The sequence below is a fragment of the Chaetodon trifascialis genome, chromosome 4, assembly GCF_039877785.1.
Source record: "Chaetodon trifascialis isolate fChaTrf1 chromosome 4, fChaTrf1.hap1, whole genome shotgun sequence".
NCBI classification, from domain to species: Eukaryota; Metazoa; Chordata; class Actinopteri; order Chaetodontiformes; family Chaetodontidae; genus Chaetodon; species Chaetodon trifascialis.
This window is the reverse complement of record NC_092059.1, coordinates 9,897,690-9,913,958: the sequence shown is the minus strand read 5'-3', so window position 1 is coordinate 9,913,958 and position 16,269 is coordinate 9,897,690. Positions and strand designations below refer to the sequence as shown.

General features: G+C 43.4%; 1 protein-coding gene across 5 annotated transcripts; it reads left to right on the top strand.

Annotated features, from left to right (window-relative positions):
- Positions 1–965: 965 nt before the first annotated feature.
- On the top strand, positions 966–16,102 carry elovl1b (ELOVL fatty acid elongase 1b). Of its 5 annotated transcripts, XM_070960212.1 has the most exons (9): positions 966–1,051; positions 10,341–10,398; positions 13,671–13,773; positions 13,862–14,052; positions 14,235–14,315; positions 14,409–14,465; positions 14,557–14,662; positions 14,977–15,113; positions 15,324–16,102. In XM_070960212.1, exons 3-9 carry the CDS (start codon positions 13,695–13,697, stop codon positions 15,642–15,644), a joined length of 972 nt encoding a protein of 323 aa, XP_070816313.1. In that variant the 5' UTR covers positions 966–1,051; positions 10,341–10,398; positions 13,671–13,694; the 3' UTR covers positions 15,645–16,102. The 5 variants fall into 5 exon arrangements, with proteins under 5 accessions (XP_070816313.1, XP_070816314.1, XP_070816316.1 ...); XM_070960213.1 differs by lacking the exon at positions 10,341–10,398 and having other exon boundaries at positions 970–1,051; XM_070960215.1 differs by lacking the exons at positions 966–1,051; positions 10,341–10,398 and adding an exon at positions 1,120–1,144.
- The last annotated feature ends 167 nt before the right edge of the window (positions 16,103–16,269 follow it).

The window sequence follows — 16,269 nt, the reverse complement described above, 5'->3', positions numbered from 1 at the left end:
GCCTCATTAGAGGTCAGACCAGGCACAGATTCCTGAAGGAGGAGTTTAAAAGTTCACCTGGATGCCTCAGGTAGTGTAAGAGGGAGCACTTAGAGCACCAGGTGGACAGTTTACTGCTTTTACAGGTATGATTTATGACCACACAAGCAGAACATGTGTCTGTCACGCTGTGCTACTTTGCTCCAGGCTCTACACACATCCTCCACTCTCTCTGTCATCTCTATGTAATCATTATGGGAAAAGGCCACCATCAGGACAGCATCATCCACCTCACTGTAACGGGCCACGTGTGCAGGATTACTTAGAATAACCTGAATCACATCTTTTTGTTTTCATTTGAAATGTGTTCATTAAATGGACACATAGGAGCGGACATACATGGTTTATATAGTGTATGTAAAGCATCCCGCTGCTGCTGTTTGACTGACATGTGCAAGCAGACTCTTATCTTTACTGGGATCAGATTCTGTCACTTATTGATTTGAGGCCTGAATCAACCAGACTGATAACAGTGTCACTGACATTTACAGTGCTACAGTGCATCTGGTACATGGAAGAAAAAAAAAAAAAAACTGTTCCAGGTAGGCCATGATGTTAGCTCATTTTTTATTATAAATTCCATGGAGAGGGAGATTGTTTTAGTATGATAGTGCAGGTATTTATATACAGTATATATTGATTTGATGGTAATATGATGCTAGCTTTATACTGTGTGTCTCCTTCTCATAATGTAAAATAATCCACAAAGTTAGTGTCAGTGTTCATCTGACGCTGGGAGGCAATAACCTGCTGCGCACCAGAGTTTAGACGGGTCCACCTTCATCAGAGACAGACTAGGCTGCAAGGGCTGTGATCTTGGATTGATTTGGCATTTGATACAGTCATACGATTACGTCCATATTAGGCGACCCAGTCACAGCAGCGTAGAGATGACTCCACCTTTTTCCAGCTCCACCAAAGGGTTGGGTCAGATTTAAGAAAGAGGAAGCAGGGCAGACTTCAGACACGAGCTGGTCGACATAATTATCCTGCTTTTCGGCAGTCTCCGCAGGTTTGTTTCAACTCTTTATTTCCTTTGACACTGTTTTCTTAAGGTTTAACATGGAGGCAGATGTGGGCTCTTCGAGGTTTTACTTCATTTCAGGTGCGGTTTTTCTTCTGAGGGGCGGTGTGAGGGTCGTGCGCGCTGCGTATTTGCGCAGCGTCACTTTTAAGTTCCATTTATCCGGGTGACTTTGTTTCCTCCTCTGCAACTATAGCATTAGAAGTGGACTTTAAAAACACAGCTTTTTGGCCGTACATTTAGAATATGTTTAGTTTTGAGCGAATCCAAGTCAGGCGCGAGTCACCCCTGACCTCATGGTGCCTAATGTGCGTCCCTTGAAAACGTGCGCTTGGAGCTTCCATTTGCATGCCAATTCGCGCAGTTATCCGGCGCATTGATGCTATCTACCGCCTGCTTATTATTCGCACCTGTGCCACGGACAAAAGGGCTCATTCACTGCCGGACTTCCTCCGCTCAGTGGGCATTGTTGTCTGCACTTTGAAGGCAATCAGTAACGCTGACGGTCATCTTTTTGTTGCGTGCAGCTGTCAGAGAATACATGATGCCCGTGTGCATGCCTAACAGGTAGGCAATGGGGTTGTAGCAGATGTAGTTGAGTCCCCAGTGGATTCAAAGTGAAAGTTCACCTGCTGGCCAGTTGATGCAACTGTTTCTAACGGGTCACTTTTCAGGCGGGGCTTGTTTTGAGCTTTTTGGAGTTTATGAATGTGTTTTGTTTTTTTTTATCAGAGGCTCTAAATGGGTCCAGTTCAAATGACCTGGCAGATTTTTTTAATGCTGTTTGGTAGCTGAGTACTTGTGCATTTACGAGAGTACAGTTGATGTGGTTAACCTGTGAGGTGACGCAATTGCCTACCTGGTGCTTTGTCATGCTGCAGTCAGTTGGGACTCACCTTGACCTGCACCTGCTCACCAGTAAAAGTCAGTCAAGTAAGTGAATGTGTAACAAAAACAATCCGAAGAAGTGATCTGATCTTTCCCATGGCCGTGCTGAGAAAGGAGAGGGGCCAGAGGAGGTCACAGGAGGCCTCGTGAGGTCACTAGGTTCACTGCTCTGGATGATGATTCAGCATTGTTGTTAGTGGTATCACCTAACTGTAATCAGAAAATCTTCACATCACAGTTCACAGTCTGCACTGCATGTAGGCTACTTATTACTAGTGATGGTGAGATGAAGCTTCTTGAAGCCTTCCAGCCAAATGGTTCGCAAAAAGGTTCATTTCTCGAGGCTTCATGTGCACATAAACCCCTCTGCTGCTCAGAGACTGTGAAACAGTCAGATATATTATAGGTGGTGATGGGTCATACTGTGCTGACACTTCGGAGCAGAACCTAGAAATTATAAGTAACTGTAACTGTAATTTTATCAATTTGCAATACACTCAAGACTGTCCTGCAGCAGTGTAAGAAGAAAAATAAATCAATTCACCTTAATAAATGCATGTCAGGTATCGTTCATGTATTCATTCATATACATAAAATTTAGATTGTTGTTTGACTGTTTAGTGTATTATGTATATAATAAAGTATATAATAAACAATTGTTTACAACCTGTTGCAGTGTTTTAACATGGTGAGGGGCGGTGGACGTGCTTGTGAGCACGAAGAGGGCAGTGAATTTGATAAAGACTTCAGAAACAAGATACGCCACATTCCCCTTGTTTATTTTTGTTGTTGTTGTAGCCCAGTTCTTTAGCGCACAACAAACAATTCACCTTGGATTAAAAGACAAGACGGTGAAAAATATAGTACATTGCATAACAAACACAAAACACGTGTAATAATGTTACTGAAAGTGGACTTATTTTATTGGGAGAGATCAGATCAAAATGTTTCCACACGAGGGAAAACTTTCTTTTTCTCCATCAAAGTGCACCTCTGTGTCACTCACAAACCAACGAATCGCCAACACTAACCCACGAAGTGCGAGCGGATCCATTGCGGTATATAAATCGCGGCGATACTCGAACCAATTCCTGATCCCGCGAGGCTTCGAACGTCATCAGTGACGTCATTCGCCCTAAACGATACAAGCATCGATAAGCGCTTCTCTGAAGCGTCGGCACGGCATGACCCTTCACTACTTATTACATGCAAATATATCTTAATATAGATGGTGTAGTTAATTAGTGTTGAGTGTTTAGTCACCCGCCTTTATTACTGGATGCAGCAGTATTAGTCATGTCAGTCTCTGGTTTCATGTTGTCGCCCTGCCAGAAAAACAGATCCTCTACCAACCACACCTCGTTTATGCAGCGTACAGTTGGTAAATAATGCTGTGTGAGGCTGAAATTGTAGTTTTTTACCACACAAGTATCATTTGGCAAACATAACCCAGAGATGGTGGCACTGCACATGGCCAAATTTTGATTGTTTGCACATAGAAAACACTTTCTTTCTTCTCAGATGATGGTCCCCTAAGGTCCATTATGGATCACTGACTCTGTAGACATGTAAACAATGGCCGCAAACAACTCCTGTGGGGCTGAGACAAAGAGCCTCAAGGTCAACCGCCCAGGCGCACTGTATTTGTGATAGTAATGCAAACACCACAGCGGCATTGAGGCTGTTAACACACCAGTGATGCGTACTGTTATCACTTCATCCACGTCCAATGCAAACAGCCTCTCTGAAGGACCCGCATTTAAGGCGAGCGCAGAGCTGATGATGAAAGTAGAAGCTTCAGCCGGTGGAAATGACTCTCCTCTTTAAAGCAGGTTCTTCCTCATGATGTTTGCAGGTCATACTGGGTGTGTTCATGTAGCGGTCACGCTTCACACAGTTGCTCATGTCCTGTGTCAAAGGTACATTGATAACTTTGACAGTTTACAGCCTTTGCTATCTGCAAAGTCTCAGCCGGCATGTACCTTTCAGTGTGACTCGGCTATCTGGCCTGGCAGTGGCTGCTCACTGCTGTCCTTTGTGCTACTGTGTTATGGCTGAACTCAGGGTGTGTGTACTGGAGCGCATTGATAGCCGTATCCACCAAGCTCATGTCTCATGCACATGTAAGAAAACCTCTAACGTGATGGTAATGAACTTAAACAATGGACATGGCTGTTGTTAGTACACACTGTCACGTTGAATGAACAGAAGCTGATTTAAGCAACACCAAACGAGTCTGCAGGCTCCGAATGGCAGCACGAGGTTACAGTGTAAACAATTGGAGCTTTTAAGTCAAGCTCCTGAAATGATATTTAAAGAGATCTAATTTTGTCTTTGTTCCTGTGGGCGGAGAAGCAGACATTCAGCATTTTATTTAGGAAAATGCTGTAAATTACAACAGTTAAAGAGTCATTTAAGGATGCTGTTAGTCAGACTTTGTGTTTGAAGCCTTTTTTTTCATACAGTATAAATCTCCTCTGGTGCAACTTTCAAACCCACCCGACCGCCCACAGCCCAGCCTTTTGATTGGCAGAAAGGTCTGGAGGAAGAAGTGTGACCACTGGTCCAAAGTTCCTCTTGGTGAAAGACAAATGTGATGACATTGATGGGGTGTGGCCAGAATTTCAACATCCTTAAGTCTGAACCCACATGACCCAGAGCAGCAGGAGGGTTTTTTTCTGCACTTGGTTCATCAAGGTCTATTCACAGACTGAAGTTTACATATTAGAAAAAAAACGATCGAATTAGGAGCCAGAGAAGCAAGACTTGCATTGATTTCTCACACATTTTTTGCAATTGCTCTAAAAACGTTAAGTTGTAGGTGATGGTTTAAGTCTGTAGCCTGTAAACGCACCAACATGTGCAGCTGGTTGCCAGATTACTGTTATTATTTTGAGCAGCATCCTAGAAAGATGGTGACGAGTTTAGGCATGTTTTGTTTTTTTAATTGCGAATTTTGGCCTTTAATTCCTACTTTTCCTATTGGGCATTGCTTTGTTTTTTAATATTAAGAGATGTCAGAGAAAGTAAGGTTCAATTTTCCTGCCTAATTGTCAGTTTTTGGAAAACTAGACCAAAGGTCACATCGAAACCGTTATTGCAAATCATAAAATGATTCATCTGCTGAGGAGTCATCGCCACAATGGCCTGTTGTTGTCCGTCTGTGTGTGCTTGTGTGTGTCAGTCATAGCTGAAAGTTACACTTGTACTATAGTCACTGTAGTTTTTCGCTACGTTTGTATGTTTGACACTGAAGTGGAAGTTCTTGTCGTAGTAGCATGTTCGGTATTCTTGACATACCTGGTAAACTGTGTCATGGTGTGTCATTCCAGTCGAGGTTAAGTCTTGCATAACAGCGGCCTGTCTGCCAGCTCCTTCTTACCCTTGCTCATCGATCAAGTCTGAAGTTGTTTTGTTGATGAGTTTTAGCGTGCTCTCCCATGAGACACCTGCAAGGACACACCCTTGAGTGTGTGTTTGTGTTTCAGGGAGGAGGGGGGGAGGGTTGTTACATTTACAGTCTCAACATTGAGAAGTTGGTGGGTTCTTTCAGGAGAGAAACAATCCTGGCTTGTTTTCAAGTTTGGTTGGAAATGCTTTGCAGATTAGTAAGCTGGCAGGTTACACAGCCCTCCAGTCAGAACCTGTATATTTCTGCGTTCTCCGCACTGTCCTTGAATGTCCCATCGCCTCCTGAAAACTCAGATCTTACTTTCTTAGATTTGGCATTCGTCACAATCGATTATTCAGACATTATGCGGCCCCGGCTCACTGCCAACAACTCATCTCTAAAAAGAAGTCGGCTCATGTTTCCTGCCCCTCCAATCATACAGGTTTTTAAGACAGCCCCTGGTTAACCAAATGTGTTTGAAAGAGAAGACGAAGGTTAGCAGTATAATTACTACTCAAAGTGTCAGCCGCAAACGGTCACAGTTTACAAAACGGCTTCTTGGTTCACCTTTTGACCTATACTTTTCCACAGCTGTGTGTGTGTGTGTGTGTGTGTGTGTGTGTGTGTGTGTGTGTGTGTGTGTGTGTGTGTGTGTGTAATCAGTGTTCCAGTGTAAGCAATAAATTATCTGATAATGTGGCTCAACTGTTGGTTTATTACTTATCTGGACAACCGAGTTCCTTGTTGTGCCTGCTTGACTTTGTGGTGACGTCTCTGTCTTCAGATGTCAGCAGCGCAGTTTTATCAAAACCGATGACAAGTGACGGCCAAACACAAAGTACAAAAACACAAGTTAAGATAAAATTATCTTCGAACATTGTGTAATTAATGTTACTTTTCATGTGCCGCTCACTGGCTCCTCTCTAAGGTTTTACTGGAGGATGCCGCCATGCAAATTCGCTTGTCCTTAACGCTTCGTGCACCTGCGATTGTTTCTCATTCATAAGGACGCAACCCGGCATTGTTGTGTGTGGAAAGTTTCAGAAATTGGAGTCGCTGGTGGGTGAGACCTGCAGAGGGGACAGAGAGAGGGAGGGGAGGGGAGGGGCGTGAAGAGAATGAGACCAGTGTGGAACGGTCTTCTGAATGCTTGTACGTAGGGGTGATACTTCTCCCCCACCACCACCTACACACACACACACACACACACACACACACACACACACACACACACACACACACACACACACACCTTCACCCAAACACAATGAAGTGAAGATGGTGTAAACATGCCAGTCTCGAGTCAAGTCCAGCAACATTCCTGTGCTGGGGGGTGGGGTGGGGGGGGTGTAACAGTTACTACGACTTAAGCGTTTGGTTGTCAAAGTTTATTTTCTTAAAGGTGTTTAAATGGATGCATTGTGCTCCATTTGTTTATCATTAAGTCGCAGGTATTCTGTCTTATCGTAGCTGGTGTCTGCCATGAGTGGGCATGCATCCAGTGTGCACTTCCAGATCTTTAAAGGTTATGTGCACTCGCTGTTTAGATGGAGATCTGGGTTTCTTTTTGATGAGCGGAGGACAATTCTAGCAAACCTTTAATTATGATATATGCAAATTGACCGGCACATGTTATTTTTATATTTAGGTGTAGCAAAGGACAAGGTCACAGAGCAGGGATGCAGGTCACCCTGACACATTTATTCTGAATGAGAGTCATGCCAACCAGGAAAGTCAGAGTGTTCTTCTTTTTAAAGTCAGGGCATGTATTAAGTTTGTATTCATGCTAAATGTTTTTTTTGTTTAAGAAGTTCACTGCAAAATGGCTACAATCCAAACTGGATATTTAAGAGTCTGAATGATATGTGATTATTAGCTAACAGCTAGCATGTTTGACAGAAATCCGTCAAATAATAATAGTTTGGAAACGGAGACTTAAATGACTAAAAAGTCAAAACACAAGTTTTCATCTTGACTTTGCATAAATATTGAAATATACTTCAACAATTTGGCCTGTAAAACATTTATGCACTGCAGATACTTCTTGCACATGTTCCTTCATGTATAACAATGATGAAATCGATGAAACAATATTTGCCGCTGAAGTAAAATCATTAAGATATTGTTTTAAGCTTTGCTGTGCTTCTTTGTGTCTGTGTGCATGTGTGCGCTCTCAGGTTCACACCTTTTCTCTGACGCACCCTGTTCAGGACCCTGCATGGTGCAGACCACTTTGGATTTTATGTCCCAGACTGGCGCTAATGTGAAATTAAAGCAATTTAGCTCGACCCTGATCTTTGCTCATAGTATAACGTAGCTGCAGTAATCTGTGCACACTGTAGCTCTTCCTGTTTTGGCAAACAGGCCTTGGGACATACCAAAAAAAAAAAAAAAAAAAAAGCATTTTTGAGTGACAGCTGAGGCAGGCTGAGAACAGCTTGAGTTTGAACACAGCTCATTTTATCTTCATCTTGAGAGACAGTTATGTCAGTCGTATCTGGGCTGAGAAGACCGTGGCCCCAGGTGACTGTACCGCACCTGAGAGCCGGGAGCACCGTGCTGATTGCGGCCTTTGTTTTCTCTTGAATGAGTTCATCATCCTGTTGGCTTGATAGGAATGCGTGTTATTATTTTTGCTTTTCGACAGTGTAATTCATTTAACTGATGTAGTCTGTTCAGAAAGAGACATAAATAGATATTTCCTGCCAAAAAAAATCTAAACTCTCCAGAATGTTCGCAGGAACTAATCACTTCAAATACCTCATCTGTCATAACTTTTCACCGACATCTTTGCATTAACCTCTGAAGGCAGTTCCTCGACTGTATGACGAGTCTTCAGAGCAGAATAATCTGTCGCTTATACACCTTCTTCACGTTGAGAACAGAGCTTGGCCTGAGGTTTGTGCACTGACAAGGACTAAGGAGAAAAGTCAGACTCCTGTGATATATATACTGGAGGGGACTTGTGCTCACTGCTGCACTGATTAGCGAGATTATCAATAGTTAGGAATCAATATATTCATTCACACAGCTGTACATCAAGCACTTGCAGTGATGGATCACTGCCAAAGTGTTATCCAAATGCAATTCTTATGTTACTGTAGTTTTTGCTTTCAGTGTTTCTCTGACTACTCTGACTTGTACCTCACTAAATTCTCCTATTTGTCCTCCACAAAGCCTGATTTTTTTTCGTTTCCCACTCTTTAGGATGGGATTTGTTCTAAAAAGTTGGATAAAATTTGACTTTATCAATCACAAATTGGTGAATGCAAACAGTCACAAGGGAGACAAGTTAGTGTGTCATTTATCTTCCACTTGAATGAATGACTTTCCGAACAGATGTCTTAAGTTTTATAGGCGAACATCTCTGTTAATTAAGCTTAACGTAGTTTGGTTTTGGAAACAACCACAGCTGGCATCACCACATCCTTCCTCGTTGACTTTGCGTCCGTGGTGATTTTGCGGGGTGTGTAGGGGTGTTGGTTTCACGGGACCAGATGACTATCATACTTGAAATGGCTCTGTCAGTGCCTACTGAGCGAGAACGATGATCTATTTTCTTGTCAGGTGTGTTTTCAGTATTTGGAGGAGGGGCAAAAAGGGAGCACTGCCATCACTCCCCCTCCCGCCTACCACCACCGCCACCACACCACCCTGCAGGGACAGAGTGACAGGTAAAACCAGCCCAAGCAATCAGATACAGTGTATCGCCCGCACACGGCTGTTCTACTCTCATATTAGTCTGCAAGAGTGAACGCTGCCTCGTAGAGTGATAATAAACGGGCCTTAGCTTCAGGAGCTCTAAACGTTTAAGCCATTATGTGTTGTTTAATCAGCCCACAGTGAAAGACATGAGTGAAGCGGCAGGGTTTCCCATGCGTTTCTCCTCACTGGCTATTTTCCTGCTGGACTAAAGTGACCAGTGAGCAGAGAACCTGACGTCTTTCATCATCGCTATGATGTTTTGTTCTTCTCAGAAGGGCTTGGCCTGGCAGCGAGATGAACGATTTCCTATCGGCGAACTGTCCTTACACAACACACTCGGAAGAATTTTAAACATTATCTTATGAGTCATGCCTTCCCTTTTACAGCACTCATTATAATGAGCGTACCATCCAACCCTGAGTAAACACTGAGGTTTTATCACCATCACAGATGCTCCCTGGCCTTAATCTATTCGTCCGGTACGTTCGACTCCATATCTGTGCCAGAAAATGAAGCGAGCATGGATCTGCCGTAAATACAGAGAGTTTTGAATAATGCTGTACTCTCTTATGTAGACAGTAAAAATGAGGAAAAGCATATGAAAGAACTGAAAGCTCAGAGAAATGAGAGAAATGGATGCCAGTTTTGCTTAATGGGTGTTGGCCGGGTCGAGAGCCAATAAAGGCGGAACAATAGCCCCCTTCATGATAACAGAGTCGCCACTGATTTCTCGCCCGCTGCCTGTGAATAATATCATCAGCCCACCCCTGAGAGAAAACTTACAGGGCCACTCCAGAGTCGCATGTGTTTCAGTGGGTGGTGGGTGTGACCAGGAGAGTCAAAAAGGGGGGGGGGTCTCTGACTTATTGAAGTCAGGGCGGCGGTCACACTGTAGCAAATCGCCGATTATTTCTTTAGTTCTGTGGTGTGGGTTTAAATAGGGGCCATCTCACTCTCACCCCAGTTGTACTTCTGCAGCTCTCTCTCCCTCTCTCCCTCTCCCTCTCCCTCTCTCTCTCTCTCTCTCTCTCTCTCTCTCTCTGGCTCTGCCTCCTTCCCTCCCTTTGCTTCTGTGAGCTTGTTATTCATCCACTGTGTGACTCAGGGAGGGTGGGGATTTGGAAGACTGCTGTACCAGTCACACTTTGTCAGTTTACTTTCTCATTCCCTTACTCCATCTCTCTCTCTCTCTCTCTCTCTCCCCCCCCTCTCTCTCCCTGCTCTGCTGTTTTTCCCTTCTTGCTGCTGCCCCTGCCTGCCTGCCTGCCTGCCCGCCTGCCCGTCCGCCTTCAGAGATTACAGAGAGGCTTTGCCGTGCTGATTTTAAAGGGTAAATTCTAGTCTCAACAAGGTAAGTTGCTCAATGTTACGCAGACAGTGGACTAACTTGTGTGTGGAGTCTGCCCACATGTTTAGCAGCTCAGGGTGTTTTTTTTTTTTTTTTTTCCTTCGGAAAGGTTTCTGGTGTTTCGGTGTTTCAGGATCTCTGGCTGGTCTGTTTGAAATGCTGGTTTTATGACAGACTTCACTGTGTAATAGGCTCCTGGCTGATTTTTTTTTTTTTTTTTTTCCCCTTTTCTCTGCTCCAGTTTGTTCATTAACTCCCTCCTCGCGAGGGGGAGCTCCCTTTTTCCATCTCTATGATTCACTGACTCTTATAGGAAAAGTTTCCCCTTTCTTTCCACTGTACTGTATCTCCCTGTCAAGGCTTCCTAATACTGAATGAGTGCCTGTGGGACATTGAGAAGGGATAACGATGTGTCAGTGCAGAGCTATTAAAATTTAGTTTTAGTTTGAACTGCTGTAGCTGTGGGCTGTAAATCATGACCATTTTGCTTGAGAGGAGACGGAAGTCACTGGTTAACGGTAAACTGGTGCTATAGTGGTCATGTGGCCAAAGATAGATTGCTTCACTCTCTCATGGGAAGAATACAGCAGACACCTTTTGGACCCCTCACACAGCTATGAGGAAGTCCCTGTCCTCTTGTGGAATTACTGTATGAGTATTGCTGATATAGCTGATCATCATCATATCAGCATGACCGTTGAACCATTGAGTTAATGTATGCTACTGATTCAGGGTAGCATGAAAGCATTTTATTAGTGGAGATTAAAAGCAGTAAGATCTCTCATTGATAAGTAGATGCCATAAATATTGCAGCAGAGCAGTGAGGCACAGTAATTGCTCTTAGCTTTAAACTGCTCGATGCCAGTGGATGTTCCGTGGTGCCACTGAGCCGCAGCAGAAGGGGCTTCACCTTCATTTTTCTTTGAACTTCCATCTTCATCTGGGACTCCATGTTGTTTCCTTTTTCTTAGCGCTGTGATCATGAGACTATTCCCCCTGACTCAAACAATCAGTTTATTATTTACCAGAGTTCTTTAAGAAGACGTGAGTCACATGTTTGTACAACTTAAACACTTGGAGAAATAGAAAATCTGAGCCATCACCTTGTGTCTACAACATAATCTGACTGGCTGTTGTGTGACTATTGACATTTAATGCATTACCATTGCCTTTTAAGAACTGCTTTGAAATTCTACCTCGAGCAAATTCTGAAGTCAGATTTAGGCCATGTGACGTGGTCAAGCTGCCACTACACAATTCAAATTCACCAAGCCACAATAACCTGAACATGATCACTAACCTGGTCAGATGATCTGATCAATTTAACTGTTCAGAATTTTTCCTCAGAACAAGACAGACTCTACACCACAGGCATGATGATACTCTTGTTGAAATGTGAGGCGCCTGACCAAATGCTTCATCGGTTCAAAAACAGCCACAGCTTTTTGTGTAAGAGTTTTGTGAAATGTCATGTATCTGATCTGTTATACAACACCACCATTTGCACTGTTGGTGATAACACTGAGGCGTGCAAGAAGACAAAACTCCAGATAAAGTTTCCACCATGTCACCGGAAGGAAGTTAGGCAGTGGTGCCAAGTGCAGCTGTCACATATTGGTCGGTGGGCTCAGTCACCTGGCAGCCTCACAGTAAGACCCACCAGAAAGACACTGTGGAGGTTGAGGAATGCTGACGCCAGAGAACTGCAGGGAGGACCTACAAAAGAAAGAGCAGATATAATCTGTTTTCACTGTAGACTTGTACTCAGTTCAGTCAACTTTGACCCAATTAATGCACTAACATAAGCAGATCAAGGGATATTATGCTTAAACCAACTGATTTGGATTGTGCAAAAAGCGCTCCAACTCTGTATCAGTGTCGTCATTTTTTTTTTTTTGAGCAACATAGTTTCTGGCATAGTCAGATGATGTGTTTAGCGTTGATTCAGTGAGTCGATTGCAGACTGAAAGACTCGTGTCCCGTATCTGATCTCCAACATTTCTTTGCAAGTTTCATTTCTTCTTCGCCATCCTTTGATAAGCATCAGCGTTTTTAAAAGACTGATGCTGAGAGCAAGCGCACATCTTAAACTTAGATCATTATTGGCTTAGTACATAGCTGAAGTTTCCACTTGACATGTCTTTACAGCGTCCCGTCTTGCAGTTTTCCTCTGCAGCACCTGCATGCTCTCTGCTCCCTGCCCTTCATTCCACAGCATGAAATTATTAGCTTTTAATTGTGTTGGTTTAAGGAGGGCTGTTCTTTAGTCCTTAGGCAGTGAAAACTCAGAGCCTTGTAGATTGTGCATCAAACAATGGCTTCCTCTGGGTCCACTGTGGCGAGAGGAGACCGCACCCTGCATGTCCTCTGCCTCGTGAACACACTTTGTAGTTTGCACTTGATATGGTGAGCCTTTGTCAACAGAAGAACACGCAAGTCTGAAAAACCATAGCAACATTCTTGTGTGCATTATGCAAGGTGAAATACTTGTCGCCGTATTTGTAGTTGCATTACTAGGATTCAGTTTGCACTGCTAGTTTTCCAATGAGTGCTGTTGCCACATAAGAAAGAACATTTGCTGTTGGTTTAAGGAACTTTGATATCAGTGCTCTGCAGGTTATGTTTTCAGTTCAATGATCTTTAACTTCACTTTGTGTGCAGGAGTCATGCCAGATGTTAGGACACAATACCCAAACAGCCAGTAGAGTGCCGCCTTACTGTCGGACGAGGGATGCCCTCCCAGCTCCCTGTAGCACCTCCTCTCTAATATCAGGCCATGTCTGATGAGTGGTTGGAGCCAGGGCAAAGCATCCTGGGATTTTTGTTGGGAGTGTTTGCTTGGTGAGCGATAAGCTGCTCTGTCCCAGTAATTGCATTTCAGACCTGCTGAATAAGTAAATGTCACAAATTGCTCCTCCTTATTGGTCACGGGTGATCATAAGGGAAGACCCGAGCAGTGAACAAGACATGTGATTTTTTTTATTTTTTTTTTTGCCACAAGATTTTATGTGATTCATTCTTGAAGCTGAGTGCTGTTGATTTTTATTGTTGGATGTCTCTGGAAATGTCACCATCAAGGAAAAGTTGGTTGACAAGGATTTTAGGCTCCATAAGGTTCTGTTGAAAATGAATGAGAACAGATGGAGGAGTATTGTTCGTTTGAACTAGTTTAATACATCCAAAACGACTGCATGTGGATTAAGAAGACATTTATTTTGGCAATGTTTTCTTGCACTCAGTGATATTTCATGATGACCCTGTTGGGTGTTTTACAGATAATTGGGTAACAGCGATACAAGATGGCAAACGTGCTTCGAGGGATTCAGGAGATTGGCTCACACGCCATGGATATATATGACTACCTCTTGGCTGGAATTGGTAGGTGATTCACTTGACTAAATACAAAAAGCTCACGCTATATATGTGCCTGTTTGTTAATGTGGCTTTGTCTTTTTTCCCTGTCTAGATGTGCGGGTGAAGGAGTATCCACTCATGCAGAATCCTCTTCCCATGTCTGCGATATTGCTTTGCTACCTGTTCTTTGTACTGTACCTCGGACCTCGAATAATGGCCAATCGCAAGCCCTTACAGCTAAAAGAAGCCATGGTAGTCTACAATTTCATGCTGGTGGCGCTGTCCATATTCATCGTCTACGAAGTAAGACTCTGTTCTTAAAAGTCTAAAGTGTCCAATGAATCTACTTTCTGCACCTTTTTGAACATTTTGGTGTTTATAGTGTGGCTCTTGAGATGGACATTTGTGCAGTTTTGGTTGGTAGCTATGACCAAAACCTCAGTACAGTGATGAGTCCCCAAGTAAATAACATTTTTGCTCTGTAGTTCTTGATGTCTGGTTGGGCCACAACGTATACCTGGCGATGCGACGCAGTTGATACGTCTGACAGTCCCGAAGCGCTACGAGTAAGCCCCTTCTAACAACTCAACCATATACAATCCTTGATTAATATGAGGTGAAATTAGTATTTGTATCTAAGTCTTTATTCTTCTCTCCAGATGGTCCGTGTGGCCTGGCTGTTCTGGTTCTCCAAGATTATTGAGCTCATCGACACGGTAAGTTCAGTCCATTTTACCCAACAGCCATGGCGTTCACTGTTGGTCACCATAGCTCTCCTTCAACTAATCATTATCTCCTTTCGGTCAGGTCTTCTTCGTGTTGAGGAAAAAGCACGGTCAGATCACCTTCCTACACATCTTCCACCACTCCTTCATGCCCTGGACCTGGTGGTGGGGTGTTTGCTACGCTCCCGGTGAGTACACATTAACTAAAGCAGTCAGAGAGAGTGAAAATGATTAATGGAGCAGGAACACCAGCAGCTGATAGCACCATCACTTCATCCTGCAAACATGTCTTGAACCTCTTGACCTGTACAGTCAGTAGCGATGCCTCCCATTTCGCTTCCACTTTTATCTTGTTGAAGAAACTTTGTACAGACTACCTCTTCAGTACTGGATTCTATTCGGTCATAAGGAAATGATTAACCAGAAGTCCCTGGACTCATTTCTCTAGGTCAGAGGTCCTTGGTTTTCTGAGTCATCCTGATGTTTGTCTTTATCACCCCAGGTGGAATGGGATCGTTCCATGCCATGGTGAACTCCTCCGTCCATATCATCATGTACTTCTACTATGGTCTTGCTGCTGCTGGACCACACTTCCAGAAGTATTTGTGGTGGAAGAAATACATGACTGCCATTCAGCTGGTACATCTTATTCTTTGTCTGGTTTTATTTGATCATTGAATGTGAATTTTGTTAACTGTTGGCTCCAGGGATCAACACCAGCACAGTTTTGTGTAGCTTGAATGTTTTTCTCTTGAGCCTTCCCCAGTCTCCGAAAAGCACAAAGACAAATTCTTCTACATTTATTTACAGCAAGTGTTTGACTGACTCCTGACTGATTCTTCCCAACAGACCCAGTTTGTTCTGGTATCCCTCCATGTTACCCAGTATTACTTCATGGACACCTGCGACTACCAGTTCCCCATGATCATCCACCTCATCTGGATTTATGGAACCTTCTTCTTCGTGCTCTTCTCTAACTTCTGGATCCAGGCTTACGTGAAGGGAAAACGGTTGCCGAAAGTGGACGCTAAGCAGTGTCAGAACGGCACAGCTGTCTACACCAACGGCAAACACCACGAGAACGGCAACGGCCTCAACCACGGGGCCACCAACGGCTCCACTCGCCACGAGAATGGCAGCTCTCACTTTGGCAAAATGAAGAAGGCCTAGGATATCCAAAAATAATCTTTGGCTGTTTTCCTTCCCTGTTTTTTAGTTTTATATGCAAAACATTGGAAAATGACCTGGTCAATGATTTCCACAGTTGGGGTTCCACATTTGTTTGTTTCTTTCTAAGTTGGGAGACCATTTATGGATCACAATATATGAAGAGAAGATGTTCTGACCTAAATGTAATCTTCACTGATGTTGCAGGCACCTCCTAGTTCAGTTTCACATCACCCCACTTGCCCTCACCCCACTTATCTGACATCCACTGTCCTCCTGGCCCCCTGTGGACAGATGACTGTACAGTTTATATCAGACTTGAAAATACTTTTTGTAAATAGTTTTACAACACCAAAAAAAAAAGAAAAACAACTAATTGTATTGGTATGCTTTAGACTTTCTAATTTTTGTTACATTATGTATTTAAAATTAAAATGCCAATAAATTCCATTTTAAATTATCTTTTATTTTGTGCGTCTCTATTTTCACTTGCAGCACAAGTTTGTTCACTGTGTTTGTGACTTGCTGAAAAGGGTTTCAGCTGATAGCTGCCAGTTGTCATAGTAGTCAGGTCGCTGGGGGAAGACTCTGGTATTGTGCTGTGTTGCAAGAAAGAGGGAAAAGTATT

Excerpts from the sequence above, each read along its gene's own strand:
- elovl1b (XM_070960212.1), top strand. The coding sequence starts at position 13,695 with ATGGCAAACGTGCTTCGAGGGATTCAGGAGATTGGCTCACACGCCATG. Across the intron at positions 14,663-14,976 it reads GGGTGTTTGCTACGCTCCCG|GTGGAATGGGATCGTTCCAT; the intron begins GTGAGTACACAT and ends TTATCACCCCAG. Across the intron at positions 15,114-15,323 it reads ACATGACTGCCATTCAGCTG|ACCCAGTTTGTTCTGGTATC; the intron begins GTACATCTTATT and ends TCTTCCCAACAG.